Genomic DNA, 22,392 nt, shown 5'->3' on the forward strand with positions numbered 1-22,392 from the left:
GACTGACAGAGACACACAGAGACCCACAGAGACTCAGAGAGACCGACAGAGACACACAGAGACCCAGAGACACCCACAGAGACACACTGAGATACACAGAGACCAACAGACACAGAGACTCATAGAGACCCACAGGGACACACAGAGACCCGTACAGACCCGTAGAGACTCATAGAGACCCATATAGACCCAGAGTGACTGAGACTCGTAGACACCCATAGAGGCTCAGGGACTCACAGAGACCCATAGAGACACCATCACCACCACCATCACAACCATGATCATCACCACCATCACAACCACCACCACGATCACACTGCACCAGGTACTCATTTAAAGCCATACCGACCCATGGAAAGCGGTTTAAATATTCGGCACCATTATTGGTCGTGAGTGGGGAGGAATTGAACTCTGTTCACTGGGTTCGCAACACAGCATTGCAAGCCACCACACTGCCGCTCCCCATTAGGACGACGCACACGGCATTGACAACCTTGATGCTTCCGGTTGCTTGCGATGAAGTGACCGGTTGGCTCAGCCTGTCAAGAGCACCGAGCTGTACCGCTGAGACCATGGGTTTGAAATTCAGGCAACTTGCTTGTGATTTTAAACCAGGTTTCTCAAGCGTATTGCATTTGGCTAAATTCCAGCTGAGAATGAAAATATCAGTTTCACTCTCGTACGTGAAACATTTTTCTCGGTGGCAGGGCGTGTGGGGAGGTGCTGCTCATGACTGTTTGGGGGGGGGGGGGTGGTGGTGACACGTGGCCCCCCAATGATCCGATCAAAATCCCTCATTTCGATCGGATCATTGGGGTTTACAGTGAGGGAAAAAAAGTATTTGATCCCCTGCTGATTTTGTACGTTTGCCCACTGACAAAGAAATATAATTTTAAGAAATATAATTTTAATGGTAGGTTTATTTGAACAGTGAGAGATAGAATAACAACAACAAAATCCAGAAAAATGCATGTCAAAAATGCTATAAATTGATTTGCATTTTAATGAGGGAAATAAGTATTTGACTCCCTCTCAATCAGAAAGATTTCTGGCTCCCAGGTGTCTTTTATACAGGTAACGAGCTGAGATTAGGAGCACACTCTTAGAGGGAGTGCTCCTAATCTCAGCTCGTTACCTGTATAAAAGACACCTGTCCACAGAAGCAATCAATCAATCAATCAGATCCAAAACTCTCCACCAGTCACGCCCTACCTGGTTGATTGACGTTGAGAGACCACGCCCACACACGTGATCGTCTAACGTGGTCGATTCCCACGTCTACACAGTAGGAATCGATTAATGAAGGTTCATTTTAGACCACTGTTGATTCCCATGTTATCCCAATGCAAATCGATTTTATTAGCCTAAGCCACAAATAAATCGGTTCCCATGTTGTCCCAATTGAAATCGACTCATACATCCGTAATTCTATTATAATCGATTCCGAATGTTATCCCGTTAGGAATCGGCGCGAGAATAGGTAATCGAAATTTGAATCGATTTTCTCTGCAGGTGACTTGGCGCAGCAGCCACGGTAAGCCGAGCCGATCGATACATCATCGGGTGCCAGGTTGTGGTGGACGTGGGGAGCGGTGGTGCAGTGGTTAGCACACTGTGTGTGTGTGGGGAGCGGTGGTGCAGTGGTTAGCGCACTGTGTGTGTGTGGGGAGCGGCGGTGCAGTGGTTAGCGCACTGTGTGAGTGTGTGTTGAGTTTATGTGTGCGTTGGGGTGGTAGCTGTGAACACAGTGGGTACTGTGTGGTTAGTAGTGACAAGTACATTATTATACAGCAGTGCCTTAAACTTGTTATTAGATTCAAGTATAACGTTGCAATGACTATTGTTTGCTAAACATAACTTAACATTTATAATGACTGAGTTGAGTTTATGCGTGCATTGGGGTGGTAGCTGTGAACACAGTGGGGACTGTCTGTGTACTCAGTAGTGAGTAGTACATTATTATACAGCAGTGCATCTCATACACACACACACATCTCATACACACACACACGCATCTCATACACACACGCATCTCATACACACACACACATCTCATACACACACACATCTCATACACACCCACGCATCTCATACACACACATGCATCTCATACACACACACGCATCTCATATACACATGCATCTCATATACACACACACATCTCATACACACACACACACATCTCATACACACACACATCTCATACACACACACTCGCATGCATCTCATACACACAAAGACAAAGACCCCCGTATAGCCTTAACAGACTCGGGGCAATCGCTGGGAGCCAACACCTATGAAGGCCGGCCCAGCACACGATGGGGTGGGTGGCCAAACACCACGCCCGGCCGCATTTGTCTCCCAAGTGGCGATGTTCACACCCTGCACCAAGTACTCATTTAAGGCTGAGTTGACTTCAAAGACGGAAACAGGAATACTTCTTCACAATTATGGCAAATCGCCTGATGAAGCTGGTTGTAATAATCAGTGAAACGTCATACTCTAATGGTAAATGTTCTGGGTTTACTATCCAATACACAACCAGTGTGCTGAAGCAGTAACTAATTGGCACGTTTTGTTTACGTGACAAACCTTACTAATTGGCTGTGTCAGGTGGTGGCGGGTTTAACGACACATTTATATTTACGCAATCTAACCCAAAAAAAGGTCCCTTTATTATGGATGATATTGGTCGCAAAAGCCTACTAGGTTTTAAACTGAGTCGACCCAGGGGAAGCCCAGGACTGGTTCAGATCATCGTCGCTGGTGTTGGCCGTGAGTGGGAATCACTCAGGTCGCCAGGTTCGTAGTGCAGCACGCTCACCGCTGCACTACCGCTTCCCATATACACACACACATGCATCTCATACACACAACAAAGACAAATATTTCGATTGAAAGCTTTCGTGACTGCAATGATTCATCTTCTTTGGTTCTTTCGGTAAAGTCACGTAGAATAAGAATAAAATAATAAATTGATAAAATAAAATAACACAATAATATTCTCACGACGTTTCGGCCACAACACAAGCGGCCTTCATCAGGTGAAGGGACGAGACTGTCTGGTAGGACAGCGCTGGAGTGAAAGAGCCACGTTCAGATCACGGCCTTTAAGCCTCAACTTTAGCACCACGGATAGCTACGGGCCCCGTTCAGACGGACGAGTTCGTCCATGGTCGGAACAGAGGAGGGGGAGAGAGACAGCTGCGAGGCCCTAGTATACTCCATGTTGTAAAACCATACCATTAACCGTGGTGTGAGAGGTATTAAGAGGCAATGCTGGCGAAAGAGCTGCGGTCTGAAGGTCATCGTAAAAATACAATTAATTAAGAACAGAAATGATTTAAAACATCTTTCCAGTGGTTACTAAGCCAGAATCCATCTTCTCGGTTGAAATTGTCTCTGTGCTTGTATATGTGAATGGCCTCATGAACGAATCTCTCATGGTAGCCGGTTGGTTTGCAAAGAACCTCCGTCTTGGAGAAGTCAATGTCATGTGAGCCCACTGAATTATAACAGTGATCTGCCACGGCAGAGGAGTTCGTCCTACCGTGTTTCAAGTCTGCTTTATGTTCGCGGATGCGGTCCGAGATATGTCTTTTGGTTTCTCCAATGTAGCTACTACCACAGAGGCACTTTAGTTTGTAAACGCCCGGGTACTGTATGTCTGGAACAGCATCTTTTACAGATGGAACTAAATCACGGATTTTATGTACTGTGTTGAATCGGACCTGGATCTTGTGTTTATTCAGGATTTTGGAGATCTTTTTTAGTGACCCCTGCAATGTAGGGTAAGGTAATAGTTTTGAGTGGCTCCACAAGAGGATCCTTCTTCATGACTGGAGTGATGGCTTTGCGGATTGTGTAGTCGGAGTAGCCATTAGCCCTGAGAGCCTGGTGTACCTGCTTGAGTTCACTGGTAATGTGTTCCTGGTCGGAAATGCATTGGGCTCTATGGTATAGAGTCTTGATGAGGGAGTTCTTCTGGGATGGATGGTGGTGGGAATCCGGTTTCAAGTAAGCATCTGTATGGGTAGCTTTCCTGTAGACAGAGTGGCTCATTGAACCATCATGTCTCCTTTTAATTAAGACATCCAAAAAGGGTAGTTTGCCATCTTTTTCGACCTCCATGGTAAATCTGATGGCTGGGTGTATGGAATTGATGTGGTCGCGGAATTGGTCTAGAGCAGGCTGGCCATGTGGCCAGATGACAAAGGTGTCATCAACGTACCTCTTCCATAAGGTCGGGCGTAGAGTGGCAGTCTGGATGGCGTCAGTTTCAAATTTTTCCATGAATACGTTGGCTACAACCGGAGATAGGGGGGAGCCCATTGGGGTGCCCTCAGTTTGTTTGTAGAAAGTTCCATTCCAGGTGAAGTATGTGTTGGTTAAGCAATGTCTCACCAGGGGGGGTACATTAGTATGCAGTCCTTGATGAACCAGGTCTTCAATGATAGCGATGGTGTCAGGTACCGGGACTTTGGTGAACAAGGACACCACATCAAAACTGACAAGCAGGTCGTTTGGGGACAGGGAAATGCCTTTGATTGTCGATACCAGGTGAGTAGAATTTAGTACCGCAGAGGTGGTTTTTCCAGTGAAAGGTCGCAGTATATCATCAAGAAAGCGTGCCAGTTTGTAGGTGGGGGAGTTGATAGTAGAGACGATGGGACGAAGGGGTGTATCTTCTTTGTGTATCTTTGGAAGGCCATATAATCTTGGTGGTCTGGCAGCAGAGGGTTTCAACGAGAACTGTTTGATCTCATCAATTAATGCTGTTGAATCAGAGATGATTTTGTTCGTTTTGGTGACCAGGCTGTTGGTGAGATCTCTTTTTATTTTTGTATAGCTGCCATCGTCGAGTAGTTCTTGAATTTTGTTGTTATATTCTGTTTTGTCCATGATGACAGTGGCATTGCCTTTGTCGGCTGAGAGGACGACAATATCATCCCTCTTTTTTAATTGAGATAATTCAAAACGTTCGTCTTTGCTGATGTTGCTGGGTGGCAACTTAGCGTTTTTGAGGGTTGCAGCGATTTCAGATCTTGCTACGTCTGCAGAGATGTGACTCAAGCCCTTGAGTGCAACGTCGACATGGGCAATGATATCATTAACCGGTAAGTGTCTCGGTGTGACAGCAAAGTTTAGACCTTTAGCTAAAACGGATTTCAGACCATCAGAAATGGAACTGTTACTGCGATTAATTACGACTTTGTTGACGTCTATCTTTTCGGTGTGTGGATCCGATTTTTTGCTGGAGAGGTGATTGAATTTGGAAATCAAAATCTCCCTACATTTGTTCGACATAGTGGCAGCCGAAGAGGTAGTCATATTGTCTACATGTTCCCAATCCGATGTAGACATTGTTGCTGTCAATTTTAAGTGTGATTTGTAGAGTGTCTTGTCTAACTGATCGAGTTCGGTGCGTGTAAGTCTGATTTTTTCCGAGATAAGAGCGAAGCTAGTTCTAGCTAGAATTCGTTTTGCATTGAGAGAAGTTGCAACAGCAGAGGTTAGTGTAAATGCGGTTGGTATTACCTTAGAGTCGCGGCATCTCTTCAGAAAGGTGAGAGACTCGATTAGTTGAGCCTTCTTATCCCGGAGTCTTTTGAATGATCTTAAGGATGTGTGGAATCCCTCCCCGTAGAGGCGGTTAAATTTCGATTTAAAGCTTTCGTGACTGCAATGATTCATCTTCTTTGGTTCTTTCGGTAAAGTCACGTAGAATGAGAATAAAATAATAAATTGATAAAATAAAATAACACAGTAATAATTTCAGATGGTCTGAAATCCGTTTTAGCTAAAGGTCTAAAGTTTGCTGTCACACCGAGAGACTTACCGGTTAATGATATCATTGCCCATGTCGACGTTGCACTCAAGGGCTTGAGTCACATCTCTGCAGCGTAGCAAGATCTGAAATCGCTGCAACCCTCAAAAACGCTAAGTTGCCACCCAGCAACATCAGCAAAGACGAACGTTTTGAATTATCTCAATTAAAAAAGAGGGATGATATTGTCGTCCTCTCAGCTGACAAAGGCAATGCCACTGTCATCATGGACAAAACAGAATATAACAACAAAATTCAAGAACTACTCGACGATGGCAGCTATACAAAAATAAAAAGAGATCCCACCAACAGCCTGGTCACCAAAACGAACAAAATCATCTCTGATTCAACAGCATTAATTGATGAGATCAAACAGTTCTCGTTGAAACCCTCTGCTGCCAGACCACCAAGATTATATGGCCTTCCAAAGATACACAAAGAAGATACACCCCTTCGTCCCATCGTCTCTACTATCAACTCCCCCACCTACAAACTGGCACGTTTTCTTGCTGATATACTGCGACCTTTCACTGGAAAAACCACCTCTGCGGTACTAAATTCTACTCACCTGGTATCGACAATCAAAGGCATTTCCCTGTCCCCAAACGACCTGCTTGTCAGTTTTGATGTGGTGTCCTTGTTCACCAAAGTCCCGGTACCTGACACCATCGCTATCATTGAAGACCTGGTTCATCAAGGAATGCATACTGATGTACCCCCCCTGGTGAGACATTGCTTAACCAACACATACTTCACCTGGAATGGAACTTTCTACAAACAAACTGAGGGCACCCCAATGGGCTCCCTCCTATCTCCGGTTGTAGCCAACGTATTCATGGAAAAATTTGAAACTGACGCCATCCAGACTGCCACTCTACGCCCGACCTTATGGAAGAGGTACGTTGATGACACCTTTGTCATCTGGCCACATGGCCAGCCTGCTCTAGACCAATTCCGCGACCACATCAATTCCATACACCCAGCCATCAGATTTACCATGGAGGTCGAAAAAGATGGCAAACTACCCTTTTTGGATGTCTTAATTAAAAGGAGACATGATGGTTCAATGAGCCACTCTGTCTACAGGAAAGCTACCCATACAGATGCTTACTTGAAACCGGATTCCCACCACCATCCATCCCAGAAGAACTCCCTCATCAAGACTCTATGCCATAGAGCCCAATGCATTTCCGACCAGGAACACATTATCAGTGAACTCAAGCACGTACACCAGGCTCTCAGGGCTAATGGCTACTCCGGCTACACAATCCGCAAAGCCATCACTCCAGTCATGAAGAAGGATCCTCTTGTGGATCACTCAAAACCATCACCTTACCCTACATTGCAGGGGTCACTAAAAAAGATCTCCAAAATCCTGAATAAACACAAGATCCAGGTCCGATTCAACACAGTACATAAAATCCGTGATTTAGTTCCATCTGTAAAAGATGCTGTTCCAGACATACAGTACCCGGGCGTTTACAAACTAAAGTGCCTCTGTGGTAGTAGCTACATTGGAGAAACCAAAAGACATATCTCGGACCGCATCCGCGAACATAAAGCAGACTTGAAACACGGTAGGACGAACTCCTCTGCCGTGGCAGATCACTGTTATAATTCAGTGGGCTCACATGACATTGACTTCTCCAAGACGGAGGTTCTTTGCAAACCAACCGGCTACCATGAGAGATTCGTTCATGAGGCCATTCACATATACAAGCACAGAGACAATTTCAACCGAGAAGATGGATTCTGGCTTAGTAACCACTGGAAAGATGTTTTAAATCATTTCTGTTCTTAATTAATTGTATTTTTACGATGACCTTCAGACCGCAGCTCTTTCGCCAGCATTGCCTCTTAATACCTCTCACACCACGGTTAATGGTATGGTTTTACAACATGGAGTATACTAGGGCCTCGCAGCTGTCTCTCTCCCCCTCCTCTGTTCCGACCATGGACGAACTCGTCCGTCTGAACGGGGCCCGTAGCTATCCGTGGTGCTAAAGTTGAGGGTAAGAATCCACCCATTTTTTCGCCATATAGCATTGTGATATATAACGACTTATTGTTGGTAGCTTAGCTGATTGTAGAATATAGAGTTTATTGATAACATTAAGGTAATTTATATTTTAGTTGTTTATTGGTTCACTATATAGTACTGTGAATAGCTCAGATGTGTAGGCCTTGACTTCAACATAGTCATTTCTGTGACCAGTCACTAGCTAATCACTCAGTTATTTCAATGCTAAATTCGCCTAGTTATTTCAATGCTAAATTTTCCTGTTTGATTTGTACTAAGTGCCTCGGTGAATGTGTATGGTCTGACTTTAACGTAGCTATTTCTGTGAGCAGTTACAAGCTAATCACTCAGCTATTTCAATGCTAAATTCTATGCTAATTCCATTGTCAAGGGGTGCCTCTGCGGATGTGTATGCTTTAACTTAGCTATTTCAATGCTAAATTCTATGCTAATTCCATTGTCAAGGGGTGCCTCTGCGGATGTGTACGCTTTAACTTTTAACATAACTATTTCTGTGACCAGTCACAAGCTAATCATTCAGCCATTTCAATGCTAAATTATATGCTAATTCCTTTGTCAAGGCGCTTTGTTCCTCTCACACAGCTTAAAGGCCGTGATCTGAACGTGGCTCTTTCACTCCAGCGCTGTCCTACCAGACAGTCTCGTCCCTTCACCTGATGAAGGCCGCTTGTGTTGTGGCCGAAACGTCGTGAGAATATTATTGTGTTATTTTATTTTATTTTATCAATTTGTTATTTTATTCTCATTCTACGTGACTTTACCAAAAGAACCAAAGAAGACAATGTTTCTACTTGCTCTGATGTCCGTGATCTTTGTGTTTGATATAAATTTCACCCCCTTTTGCAACGTTAGCTGATTCGATGGCTTCGTTATGTTTTCTTCACCATCGTCTAAATTGTTGCTCTCGGCATATACGCGATGCCACCGCAAGATCAGTGACGCGCACGCCGCTGTCATACTTTTTTCTACGATCTCTTATTTCACGTCGACAGTGATCCTCGCCATTTTCTTCGCAGCTTGGCTTTCCTCACTAACCTTCTTGAATTAATTGACAAAAAAAATTAACGTTAAAATGACAAAAAACACCACGTGGAAATTCACGGAGAGTTGTAGCAAAAGGGTTGCGCACTGAACGAGATCTACTGGACAGGCAGACTGAGGAGCGGCGCTTTGTTTAAGTCGTGAACGGGCTCTACTCTACGCGGTGACTCATCCCGACCCATACAAGTTGCAGCAAGCGCGTCGTACCCCAAGCAAGACGTATCCCAAGACATTTTTTCTCTCGTCAAATACACGACGTGGACCAAATTCAACGTATTCCAAAGCGGTCGTCCACTGTAAATGCGTTTTGGTGAGGAGAGTGCGATGTTGCTGTGATGTAACAGTCGATAACGCTGGTGTTGTTGACGAGGTACAAGAACCAATGGTCGCCGCCTCAGAGCTGAATGTGAACGTCCACTTCAATGCTATAAAATACTGTGAATTATTAAGGTCTAAAATATGAAGCGCAGTGGAAGGATGGTGTCTGATCGACTTATTGCAGGTTAGAGATGTTAACTTATTTGTATTGTATAATGTCATTGTAGTGGTGTGTGCATTGTCTTAATCAATAATCTAATGGTGTGAAATGCATTGTGTTTTAATACGCAACATACATAGGGTTCACGGCGGGAGGAGAAGGGGACGGTGGTGGTGTACCAGCTACACCAGCGGCAGCAAGAACGCGCCGGCCACGCCATGTTGCCGCGGTGTCTAGCGGTGCTCCTTCTGGCCTCCGTCGCGGTCCGAGGTAACAACCACCGTGAACACCGACCAGTCCAGTTCGCTTATTGGTTAGAGCCCTGTGAGCCATGCGGCTCTTGAATCGGGTTGCAACCGCAACGAAACAATAACACGAACAAGAAACCGCAGCGGCAGCATCCAGCAAGCGTCACCGTGACGGTAATCGTCATTGACGCCGTTGTTCGGCATCGTCTTGTCTAGCGTCGTCATCGTCGTCGTCATCCGTAGACGCGTCAGCACCGCCATCGTATAATCCGTAGTTGTGGCAGCAGGTTTCCGACATCGCTGTTATCAGCAGAGTTCATCATTTGGAGAGTCTAATAGGGTGGCTGGAATCGCCAGTGTTCTGTGCATTGAACAAATAAACAGCCCAGGGCCTGCGCTTGAGCAATGGCGAGCTACAGGAGAATGCCACATGTATCGGAGCATTCATAGCTCGGGGTGAGCAGCTCTATCATGGGATACCTTTTCACCAGTATCAAAGTATTAAATATAAGAATAGATTTGACCCTTTTGACCAAGAAAACAGATGTTATTATATTTTGATTTAAAGCTTTCGGGACTGCAGGGATTCATATTCTTGGTTCTTTCGGTAAAGTCACCATGTAGAAGGGAAACAATAAAATAATAACAATATAAAACAATAAAATTCCCTTCTATGTGACTTTACCGAAATGACCAAGAAAACATGTTATTATGTTCAAATACCAAATAGATAACTTTGTCAAGGAATCAATTACTGCATCAGCTACACGTACTTGTGGTGAACATGCAAACAGACATGGTCTGATAAAAAAATATATATATAGTGCATTGTACTCTTTGGTTTTTTCGGTAAAGTCACGTAGGTAAAAAAAAAATCTAGAATCTAAATGATAACAGCTGAATTAAACAACTAAATTAAATGATTTAATTTATATTCTTAGTTTTTTCGGTAAAGTCACGTTGAAGAGAAACAACAAAATAACAAAATATATATAAAACAATAAAATTATCACGATGTTTAGACTGCAACACAAGCAATCATCATCAGGTGTGAAAAACCACGGCAAGCAATGTATTTATTATTTTATTGTTTCCCTTCTACTTGACTTTACCGAAAGAACCAAGAATATAGTTACATTATTATTATTAAAGCACTGCATATATTATCAGAGGTTGTTTGCATGGTCACCACACGTACCGTATGTGTGGTCATTTTCAGACTTGGTTCCCTGCAAAAGGTGTCTATTTGGTGTTGGAACATCTTAACACAACTCCTCTTTGATTAGTTTAACACGTAGGCTTTCGCGACCAATATTATTCATAATAAAGGTTTTTGGGTTAGATCGCGTTATTTATAAATGTGTCGTAACCCTCCACCACCCGACACGGCCAATCAGCAAAAAAAAGTGTCACGTTGACAAAAGACAAATAATTCACTACTTTAGCCCACCGGTGTGTTAAAGAGTGAATCCACATTTACAGTTTGAGTACGACGTTTCGCTGGTAAATACATCCAGCATCATCGGGCAATTTGCCAGAATGGTAAAGCCCTCGCTTGCTCCCGGTCTTAAATAGAGCAGCAGGGTGACGTCATCATTTAACTCATATCAGGTGCAGTGATGAGAGGCAGGGGGGGAATTGTAATTATATAATCGATTGGTAATCAGCCATTGGTTATGATTAGTAATGAGTTGTAGATTAGTAATTAGTTGTAATGTGTGTTAGTGATTATATGCTACGTTAGTAATCCGTTAATTAGCATGTGTTTCCCCTATAAGGAATTGTAATATGTATTATTTAATAATACTCAAACTGTAAATGTTGTGGATTCACTCTTCAACACCACCGGTGTGGGGCTAAAGTAGTGAACTATTTGTCTTTTGTCAACGTGACACTTTTTTTTTGCTGATTGGCCGTGTCGGGTGGTGGAGGGTTACGACACATTTATAAATAACGCGATCTAACCCAAAAACAACCTTTATTGTGAATAATATTGGTCGCGAAAGCCTACTACGTGTTAAACTCTCTTTCTCCTCTCTTCCCGTGCAGATGTAACTGTCGCAGCAAAGCTCCGGCTCTCCCTGCCGGAGAGGCTGGACGTGACGGAGGGGGTGAGCTTGACCATCAACTGCTCTTTCTCACCGCCGCCGACCGACCCGAATCACGTCATCGTCAAGTGGTCCGTGTTGCCCGCGTTCTACTCGAAGAACACGCCCATTGGCGACGTCATCCAGGTGATGGGCGGACCTCATCCCGGCTCTAACTTTGAACGACCTGACTCCCCCGTCCGTGTCGCCGCTGGCATTGACACGCCGCGGTTTTTGTTTAACCGGCGGCGCGTTATTTGCGCGTGTTTGTTTTGCTCCGGAGGAGTGACGGTGTCACTCAACGACCCAGCTAACGTCTCGTCGAGTGCCACTTTTTTGTTGTTTTAAATAAGGATCTCGTTTTAAGAAGTTTGCCTAATTTCGTAATTGAACGGCTTCCTATTGAATGAAACTGGCACACCCAAGGGATAAAGCCCCACGTGCACAAGGAAAGAGCGTGCGATGTTCCAAACAAATAAAGTGGACTCTTTGATTATCCGCACTTACAGATCGGGAAGACGGCCGTGGATAATTCAAAGTCACGGATAATCCACAACTTTAACCAGTTTCTGTGGATCTCTATGCCAGAAACCACTAATATAAGTTATACATTACTAGACTCAAGGCTTTCGTGACTTCACGAGTTCATATTCTTTGGGTCTTTCGCTAAAATTTCGATTTCAAGTTTTCGTGACTGCAGGGATTCATCTTCTTGGTTCTTTCGGTAAAGTCACCACGTAGAAGGGAAACAATAAAATTATAAAAATAAAACCTAATAATGTTATTATGTTTTATTATTTTATTATTTCCCTTCTTTCGGCAAAGTCACGTAGATAGGTTCATTTTATTTGAACCTATCTGCGTGACTTTTACCGGAAGACCCAAAGAATATTTACATGTCACTGACGAGACGCGCATGCCGAATGATAACACTTTACTGCCCCTGCCCAGCAGAAGGCTCCGCCCACTTAAGCGGATGACGGCGGGGCCACAGCCAATCGGGCATCAATCAAATCGCGGCCGAATTCGTACGCTGCAGGAATCAAACAAAATAAAAAAGTCGTGCATCGCGAAACTTCGCCGCCTCCTCCGCACCGAAGTCTGGGAACGCTGCGCGAGTCGCCGGGAGCCGCTGTGGGACGCTCGGGAGAGACGGGCCGGAGACGGCGGGCGGGCGGGCGGGCGGGCGGCAACACCGGATCGCGGCCTTTCCTTTTTTCTCGTCCGCAGATCTACAACTCGGGCGTCGACGTCGTCGGCGTCGGGGTGGCCGCGCTCGTGGGCGACGTGGCGAAGGGCGACTGCTCCGTGAGGCTCCGGCGCGTCTCCGCGGGCCTCGGCCCCGTGATTGGGTGCATGGTGGTCTGCGGGCGGTGCAACGCGGAGGACGTTGCGGTGGCACGGGAGGCGACGCTGAATGTGACGGTCGCAGGTGAACGGAGCGAGCGGCGTTTGGGGGGGACCGTCCGATCACAAAAGGCCACTTGGCAAAAGATGGGTGGGTGGGTGTGGGTTGGTTTTATTCTAGATTTGAAGGGGACTCCAAAAACCTCAACGGTAACCCCACCCAACCCCGGTCAATTAAAATCCAAAAGGGCATCCTCTTAAAATAATCCGTCCCCAATAAACAAGGCATCGCCAGTGAACTTGAAACCAACGCCGGGACAATCCTTTCTACATCACCAATCCATATCGACGCCTCAATCTGGCTCACAATGCCTAAACTCCCGCCATTAGACACTTTTTTTTCCAAATGTCTTTTGCTGTGGTTTTCACACCTGATGATGATCGCTCGTGTTGCGGTCGAAACGTCGTGATTTTTTGTTATTTTATTTTTACCTACGTGACTTTACCGAATAGAACCAAAGAGTGTGGGTTGGTTTTATATATCTACGGGAACATTTTTGGCGGTCTCACGATGATGACGAAAAGAAGAGGCTGCTTTTTTTACCCCTTTCCGTTCGTCACGTCCTGAAGATGTTGCAGACGCCACTGCCGCCGTCTGTTGAGCTTGGGACTCTCGGTCCAAATTAGGCGACCGGACACACGGGTACCCGGTTTGTTCGTATTTCTGAAAGTTCCTAGTAGGACATTCGTAAGTAGGGAGTCCCTGTGATCAATTATTATAATAATATAAATTATCTTCTTTGGTTCTTTTGGTAAAGTCACGCAGATTGAGAATAAAATAATAAATTGATAAAATAAAATAACACAATAATATTTTATTTTCATTCTACGTGGTGACTTTACCGAAAGAACCAAAGAAGATGAATCCTTGCAGTCACGAAAGCTTTAAATCGAAATATAAATTATATTTGTAAATTCTGATATCGCGTTTAGCATCTATATACGCTAGCATAATGACTCCCCCCACCGCCCCCCTTTAACGAGGATTCCTTTAGCGCTCACTTTTCCCAGGGGGCCGCACCTCGAGCACTGAGGGAGGCCTGCCTGCAGTGTACCGGTGGCGTGCGCGCGAGGGGAGAATTCTCGTGTAGCACGATTCACGCGGGCCCGAGGGATGAAGCCGGTGTCATCCCGTGCGACGGCCCGAGCGGGGAGCAGCTGCGTTGGCGGTTAGCGCTACGCTGCTGCTGCTACGAATCTGGCGGCCCGAGTTCGATTCCCGTTCGCGGCCAACGCCGGTGACGGTGATTTGATCCGGCGTCGGCCTGAAACGAGTTCCCAGTGCGGTTTGCAAACATCGCCGCTGGGGAGACAAAGGCGAGCCGGGCAGGCGTGGTGCTGGACACCCACCTGCCTGGTTGTAGTGTGCCAGCTTTCATAGCCGCTGCTCGCTAGCGGCACTTGACCTAACCGTCTGTCGAGGCTGTACAGGGGGATTTTTGCCTTTGATACTCTTGAGCATCCTGCGTGATAACGTCGCACGTCTGGTGCGCATCGGTCGACCCCACAGCGCCTGCTGCTGGGTCTGTCCCCGTGACCTACCGCCAGTCTTCAAGTGCGCCGAGCCTGGCGACAAGCGCCGTGTTGTTGTTGTTGTCGACGCCCTTAGAAGAGAGCGTGCGGGGTTAGAGTGATAACGGTGAAGATGCCCCCCCCCTCCCCCCGGTGAGCCGTGTCCAGGCAGTGCCACGTTTTAGCGATTGATCCTCCTGCCTGCCTTGCCGCAGGCGAAGTTTCAAGTTTTTTTTTTCATTTCATTTTATCGGGCGCGGCCCTGCGAGCCGCGCGGCTCTCAGGTCGGGTGCAGCAACAACAGCGAACGAACAAAACGCGAAGCCGCGTTGAGCCGGTGGCGCCGCGTGCCGGTCTCACCGAGCCCTTCTCCGTCGCCGCCCCGGTTCTCTGTCAGCCCCGCGGCGGCGCGGTGGCGACGCCGCCTCCGACCCCACAGCGACCGCGCCGCTCCCCTCGCCCACGAAGGGGACGTGGCTGGTGGCGGCGGTGGTGGAGGCGGTGGCGACGTTGACAGCGCTGGGCTTGGTGGCCGGGGCTGCTGCCGTCGTCGCCGCGTTCGTCTGCAAGGTGCGCTGAAGCCCGCCACCTGTTCTGTATTTTGAATTTGTGGTGTCTCTCATCATCACGGTGGCTATGAGATGTTAACTACCTCGCCCGGTATGCAGGAGGTCATGGGTCTGACCCTGATGTCTGCTGTACATTTGAAGTCTGCGTCTCTCTCTGTCTTTCTAAACACGAGATTTTGATCCTGTCCATAGTAGAGTTTGTTTGGGTGAGATCGTGTAAATATAAATGCTCTGTCGTTAAACCCGCCATCACCTGACACAGCCAATTAGTAAGGTTTGTGTCACATAAACAAAACGTGCTAAGTAGTTACTCGTTTATCGTGTAGTCTATAGTGTACTGTACAGTGTAGTGTATAGTGTAGTGTACAGTGTAGTATGCAGTGTAGTCTATAGTGTAGTATACAGTGTAGTGTATAGTGTAGTCTATAGTGTAGTATACGAGTTCATCACATACCGTTTGTGTGTTGGAGCGTGAACCCACTACAACATTTACAATTATAGTGTAGTTTATAGTGTAGTGTATAGTGTAGTGTATAGTGTAGTATACTTGTTCAACACTAACTCGTTGTGTGTTGGAGCGTAAACCCACTGCAACATTTACAATTATAGTGTAGTTTATAGTGTAGCGTAGTATACAGTTTAATGTATAGTGTAGTGTATAAAGTAGTATACTAGTTCAACACTAACTGGTTGTGTGTTGGAGAGTAAATCCACTACAACATTTACAATTATAGTGTACTCTTTGGTTTTTTCGGTAAAGTCACGTATAAATAAGAAATAATGAAATAACATAATAGCGTACGACGTTTCGGTTGCAACACAAGCAGCCATCATCAGGTACAGAAGAGCTAAATTTATGAGACGGGAGACACATAACCTCAGATGTATACACAGACACCCAAGTAGGGGGAACTAACACAGATACAACAGGGGACACAGAGAGAGAAGCATACCAGACAAACAGGGTTTAGCAAATTTTTTGGAAACCATGTAAAGCAACACAGTCGGTCGGTCAAAACACAATTAACGCATAGTCCGGTTGATCACGCTATTTCAAAAGATTGCTAAATTGCAAGTAAAGTATGAAACTCAAAATACAACAACAACCACCATTCGCCACTAAGTGGCGGTGACGTCACCACGACGCTTGTGCCAGGCTATGTGCACCGTGAGGCCACGTGAAGTGTCGAACGCCCGCTGGCAGGAGGTCACTGGGCAGACCCAGGTGCCACGGGTCGACTGACTGAGATGACTGGCTGATGCACCACCTGTGCCCCCTACTGTGCCAACCTGCTGTGCTTTAGCCACCCGGCACTCCGCTCGTTGTTCTGAGCGTCGCTCCTCCGCCCTCCGTTGTTGTTGGAGGGCGACTGCCTCCAACTGCCCAGTAGCATCCTTCACGAGCCTCCTCCACAGAGGCCGATCTTGACACCGCTGGTACCAGTCATCGGCAAGTCCACTCAGCTCCACGTCCTCCTGTACCACATCACTCCATCTCTTCTCTAGCCCGTGCCGCGCCCGCTTAGCCCCCTCTTCTTCTTCTTCTGGCACTGCAGCCTCAGCAGGGTCATCCTCACTTTGTGCCACGATGTTTTCCTGGCTGAGGGATTTTCCCTCCCCCAGGACCTCACAGAAATGCTCAGCAAATCTGCGAACCTGTTCCTGGGGGTCGGAGATTGGATCACCGTTTTTTCCCCTAATGATGGTAATAGGTGTGGCGCTGCAGGTTACTTTTTTGATGGAGTTAAATAGAGATTTGTGATCACGGGCCACTAAGGCAGACTCCATCTCCTCAGCAACCCGCGACCACCACCCATCCTTGCAGCGCCTCACGGCTCTCCGAACCTCCGAGCGAAGGCTGCGGTAAGCCTCCTCATTCTCTGACGTGGGATTCTGTAGCCGATGACAGTGGGCCTGTCGCTTTTTCTCAACCATCCTGAACACCTCCTCTGTCAGCCAGGGTCTCTGGGGAGGTCTGGACCGCGTACCCAAAGCAGCCATTGCAGCTGCATGAGTCACAGTCCTAAACCTCGCCCATTTACCCTCGACATCAGGAGGAGTCGGGGACGATGCCAATCCCAGCCGCAAGCGATGATGAAATTCTCGCTTGCAACTTTCATCAGATAACTGAGACCAGGCCACTTTATGTTGGAATGGGGTCCTGGGTGTACACCCACCACCGGAGTGGAAGAATGGCAGGCGCATCTTACAGATGACTAGTCGATGGTCAGAGGGCAGATCAGCTCCACGGTAGGTCCTGGTGTCAAGGACATGGGCTCGCATTCGCTGGTCCGTCACTATGTAGTCCAGCAGATGTTCTTGCTTGGACCCGGCATGCATCCATGATGTTGTATGGATGCGCCGATGCCCGAACAGCATGTTGGTAATTACAAGCCCATGGGCTGCACAAAAATCTAGCAGCCTCCTACCGTTGTTATTGAGCTGATCTGGCCCATGCCCTCCAATCACTCCAGACCAGGTGCCAGTATCATGACCAACTCGGGCATTGAAGTCACCCAACATGATGACTCTATCCCGAGGGGCCACTTTAGCCAGCACCTGTGACAGGAGGTCATAGAAGGCATCTGACTCATCGGCTTTGCCTGCATCCCTCCACGGATGTTCATCTTCGGTGGGGGCATAAGTAACCACGACCACCATTCCTCGCCTCCGGTTGATGGGAAGGCGAGCCCAAAGTAGCCTGGGGCTTACAGCTTCCCACACCTCACCGCCACGCTCCCACGCCCCCTTCATTCTTTTGTTCAAAAGAAGACCCACACCCTGTTGTTTGGCAGTCTGCTGCCCCGAGTAGAGGACTGTCCACCCCTCATGGTGGCAGGAGCCAGAGCCGGTCCACCGGACCTCCTGAATGCCGCATAGATCCAGGCGGTACCGGTCCAGCTCCCGACAGAGGAGTGGCAGCCTCTCCTCTGCAGTGAGCGTTCGAACATTCCATGTGGCCACCCGTAGTGGCTTTTCGTTGTTTCTGGAGTAGCCCCGAGGGTAGGTATTCAATCTCCTGGCTCCGCCAATTGGGGTTTGGCCAGGAGACGTCATAGACGCCTGGCCCCCCGGGGCCTCCGGCACAAGCTTATTAGTTACATATTTCAGTTTAATTCGTGGTTTCGTGGTAATTAATTGAAGGTGGAGGGGTTACCAGCCCCTCGCACCCGTCCAGAGCCCCCGTTTAGCCCCTGTGGTGGACACATATGCCATGAGGGGAGGAGCCAATCAAAATTGGATCTCCCCCCACAGCACTGTCCACGACAGAGTTGCCCGTCCGGCACCGCGAGGAGGTAGGGGGTTGTTTTGCCGGACTCAAAATACAGACACACACACACAGACAACCAAGTGGAGCGAGCCAGCACAGAGACAAGGACACAGCAAAGCTGCCCAAAACAGGCAGAGAAGGCAAGGCTGAGTGACAATGGGACAAAATCAGCACGAGGCATGCACGGAGCAAAGCAGGGCGCTGAAGCACACAACATTTGTCTGTGTTGCTTTATATGGTTTCCAAAAATTTTGCTAAACCCTGTTTGTCTGGTATGCTTCTCTCTCTGTGTCCCCTGTTGTAACTGTGTCAGTTCCCCCTACTTGGGTGTTTGTATATACATCTGAGGTTATGTGTCTCCCCTGTCTTGTAAATTTAGCTCTTCTGTACCTGATGATGGTTGCTTGTGTTGCAACCGAAACGTCGTACGCTATTATGTTATTTCATTATTTCTTATTTATACGTGACTTTATCGAAAAAACCAAAGAGTTATCCCTGCAGTTACGAAAGCTTCAAATCAAATTATAGTGTAGTGTAGTATACAGTGTATAGTGTAGTCTATAGTGTACTGTACAGTGTAGTGTATAGCGTAGTCTATAGTGTACTGTACAGTGTAGTGTATGGCGTAGTCTATAGTGTAGTATACTAATTCATTACTAACTGGTTGTGTGTTGGAGAGTAAATCCACTACAACATTTACAATTATAGTGTAGTTTATAGTGTAGTGTAGTATACAGTTTAATGTATAGTGTAGTGTATAATGTAGTATACTAGTTCAACACTAACTGGTTGTGTGTTGGAGAGTAAACCCACTACAACATTTACAATTATAGTGTAGTTTATAGTGTAGTGTAGTATACAGTGTAGTGTATAGTGTAGTCTATAGTTTAGTTTATAGTGTAGTCTATAGTGTAGTATACAGTGTGGTGTATAGTGTAGTCTATAGTGTAGTATATAGTGTAGTGTATCGTGTAGTCTATAGTGTAGTATACTAGTTCAGTACTAACTGGTTGTGTGTTGGAGAGTAAATCCACTACAAGTTTTACAATTCGAGTACCTGGTGACATTTCACCGGTAACTATGACAACAACAACCAGAAACATCAACAGACCTGACGATGCTGCTTGCTGCTGCTGCTGTTGTATTTCGGGAAGCGTCAACGGAGTTCCGTGCGTTGTTGAGTTTATCTTCCCACCCTGCGCGTGATCGTCTCGTTCTCTTTCCTCCAGCGAGGGAGCGACGGAGCGTCCCAATCCTGGTTCCCGAGTGCCTGCTGATGAGTCACGCCGTCTCTGCCGAGTGCAGGTAGCCACCGCCACCACCACCAGCAGCTCCACTATCACCATTCCCAACACCACCACCCCCACCACCACCACCACCAGCAGCTCCACCATCACCATTCCCAACACCACCACCACCACCACCAGCAGCTCCACCATCACCATTCCCAACACCACCGCCGCGATAGTTTTGATGTAGTCTCTTTGTTTATCAAAGTTCCTGTGCCTGACACAATTGCAAGCATTGGAGATTTGGTCCAACAAGGGCTGAATGCTGATGTACCGGCCCTGGTGACACACTGCCTCACCAACACTTACTTCACCTGGAATGGAACATTCTGCAAACAAGTTGAAGGTACCCCAATGGGTTCTCCCTTATCTCCAATCCTAGCCAATGTTTTGCATGGACAACTTTGAGACGGATGCCGTCCAGGCATCCACCCTACGTCCATCCTTGCGGTACGTGGATGACAAATTCGTCATCTGGCCACATGGCCGACCAGCTCTGAACAGATTCCTCAACCGCATCAACTCTCCATACACCCAGACATCAAATTCACAATGGAAGTGGAAAAGGATGGCAAGCTACCCTTCTTGGATGTTCTAATCGAAAGGAGACCAGATGGCTCAATGGGACACTCTGTCTACAGGAAAGCCACCCATACGGATGCTTATCTAAAACCTGACTCCCACCACCATCCTTCCCAGAAGAATTCCCTCATCAAAGCTCTACACTATGGAGCTGGATGTATTTCCGACCGTCATCACCGAGCCAGTGAACTTGAACACGTACACCAAGCTCTCAAGATGAATGGATATTCAGACTACACAATCCGTAAAGCTATCACCCCAACCGTTGGGAAATAACCTTCTGAGGACCCAATTCAAAAACATCACCTTGCCATAGCAAGAGGTCACCAAAAATAATTAAAAAACAATGAGCAAACACAAAATGCAGGTTCGAATTAACACAGCACGTAAAATTCGTGATCTGATCGCATCTGTGAAGGATGTGATCCCTGACATGCAATACCCCAGCGTCTACAAACTAAGCTGTCGTTACATTGGGGAAACTAAGCGACGTGTCTCGGACCGTTCTCGTGACCATAAGTCAGATCTGAAACACGGTAGGACCAATACCTCGGCCGTGTGCTGATCATTGTTTTAATGCGGTGGGCTCACACGACATTGATTTCTCTAAGACGAAGGTACTTTGCAACGGCATTGAAGGCAACAACCATCTACAGGCAACGATGACGATGGTAATTGTTGTTGTTCCATTGGAAACCTCATTTGCCAGTAACAAAATATGATAATTGTTTTTTTAGCCTTTTATCTGGCAACAAAACTGACACCTTTTTTACAAGGAGTCATGTTTACATTGACCACAATACCTGCGGTCGGAAAGCAACCAAAAAACAACAACTCTGATAATGTATGCACGAGGCTCTAAAGAAAGCTGTCTCGGGTGTGGACCAATCAATTTCAAGTACAGTGCCACATACATTATCAGAGTTGTTGTTTTGTGTTTGCGTTCCGACCGCAGGTATTGTGGTCAATGTAAACATGACTCCTTGTTAAAAAAGGTGTCAGTTTTGTTGTCAGATAAAAGGGTAAAAAAAAACAATTATCATGTTGTTGTTGTTTTCCCGGCAGGAGAGGGGGAGGAAGTGGAGGTTTGGCCGATGAAGACGATGAGAAAGGGTGGGGAGAGACCGCCGGTGGGTGGGGAGGGACCGCCGGTGGGTGGGGAGAGACCGCCGGTGGGTGGGGAGGGACCGCCGGTGGGTGGGGAGGGACCGCCGGTGGGTGGGGAGGGACTGCCGGTGGGTGGGGAGGGACCGCCGATGGGTGGGGAGGGACCGCCGGTGGGTGGGGAGGGACCGCCGATGGGTGGTGGGGAGGGACCGCCGGTGGGTGGTGGGGAGAGACCGCCGGTGGGTGGTGGGGAGAGACCGCCGGTGGGTGGTGGGGAGAGACCCCCGGTGGGTGGTGGGGAGAGACCGCCGGTGGGCGGGGAGAGACCGCCGATGGGTGGTGGGGAGGGACCGCCGGTGGGTGGTGGGGAGAGACCGCCGGTGGGTGGTGGGGAGAGACCGCCGGTGGGTGGTGGGGAGAGACCGCCGGTGGGTGGGGAGGGACCACCGGTGGGTGGGGAGAGACCGCCGGTGGGTGGTGGGGAGAGACCGCCGGTGGGTGGGGAGAGACCGCCGGTGGGTGGTGGGGAGAGACCGGCGGAGGATGGGGAGGGACTGCCGATGGGTGGTGGGGAGGGACCGCCGGTGGGTGGGGAGGGACCGCCGGCCTTCGGATCTTCATTCCTTGTTCTTTGTGGCGGGGTTCTTTTCCCTTTAAGGTTTTGCAAACGGCGTTAAAGTGCAGACATCCGGAGGGCATCCCGACTCCGCCCAGTGCCACAAGACAACGGAGACAAGTTTGGGAAGCCCCGGTGCACCCGTTACAAAAACCTCGTTCTTTTCTTGAATACCCAACGATGCCCATGCCCATCGTATAATTAGATTATTATTATTATTATAATGCGTTGTTTACGTTGTTTTACGTTCTAATGATATAAAAATGTTTGGGGGGGGGGGGGGTGGGCGGGAACGGCACGGAAACCACCACGAAATC

The 22,392-nt window shown here is 47.5% G+C and overlaps 1 protein-coding gene across 1 annotated transcript; it reads left to right on the top strand.

Annotated features, from left to right (window-relative positions):
• The first annotated feature begins 1,485 nt into the window (after positions 1-1,485).
• On the top strand, positions 1,486-21,503 carry LOC142913957 (uncharacterized). Its single transcript, XM_076061084.1, has 7 exons — positions 1,486-1,534; positions 9,528-9,657; positions 11,685-11,869; positions 12,953-13,154; positions 15,039-15,211; positions 19,711-19,786; positions 21,418-21,503. Exons 2-6 carry the CDS (start codon positions 9,606-9,608, stop codon positions 19,756-19,758), a joined length of 660 nt encoding a protein of 219 aa, XP_075917199.1. The 5' UTR covers positions 1,486-1,534; positions 9,528-9,605; the 3' UTR covers positions 19,759-19,786; positions 21,418-21,503.
• The last annotated feature ends 889 nt before the right edge of the window (positions 21,504-22,392 follow it).

The sequence above is a fragment of the Petromyzon marinus genome, unplaced genomic scaffold (assembly GCF_048934315.1).
Source record: "Petromyzon marinus isolate PM22_M1 ecotype Great Lakes invasive population unplaced genomic scaffold, UKy_Petmar_22M1.pri1.0 PM_G_Scaffold_27, whole genome shotgun sequence".
Lineage (NCBI taxonomy): Eukaryota > Metazoa > Chordata > Hyperoartia > Petromyzontiformes > Petromyzontidae > Petromyzon > Petromyzon marinus.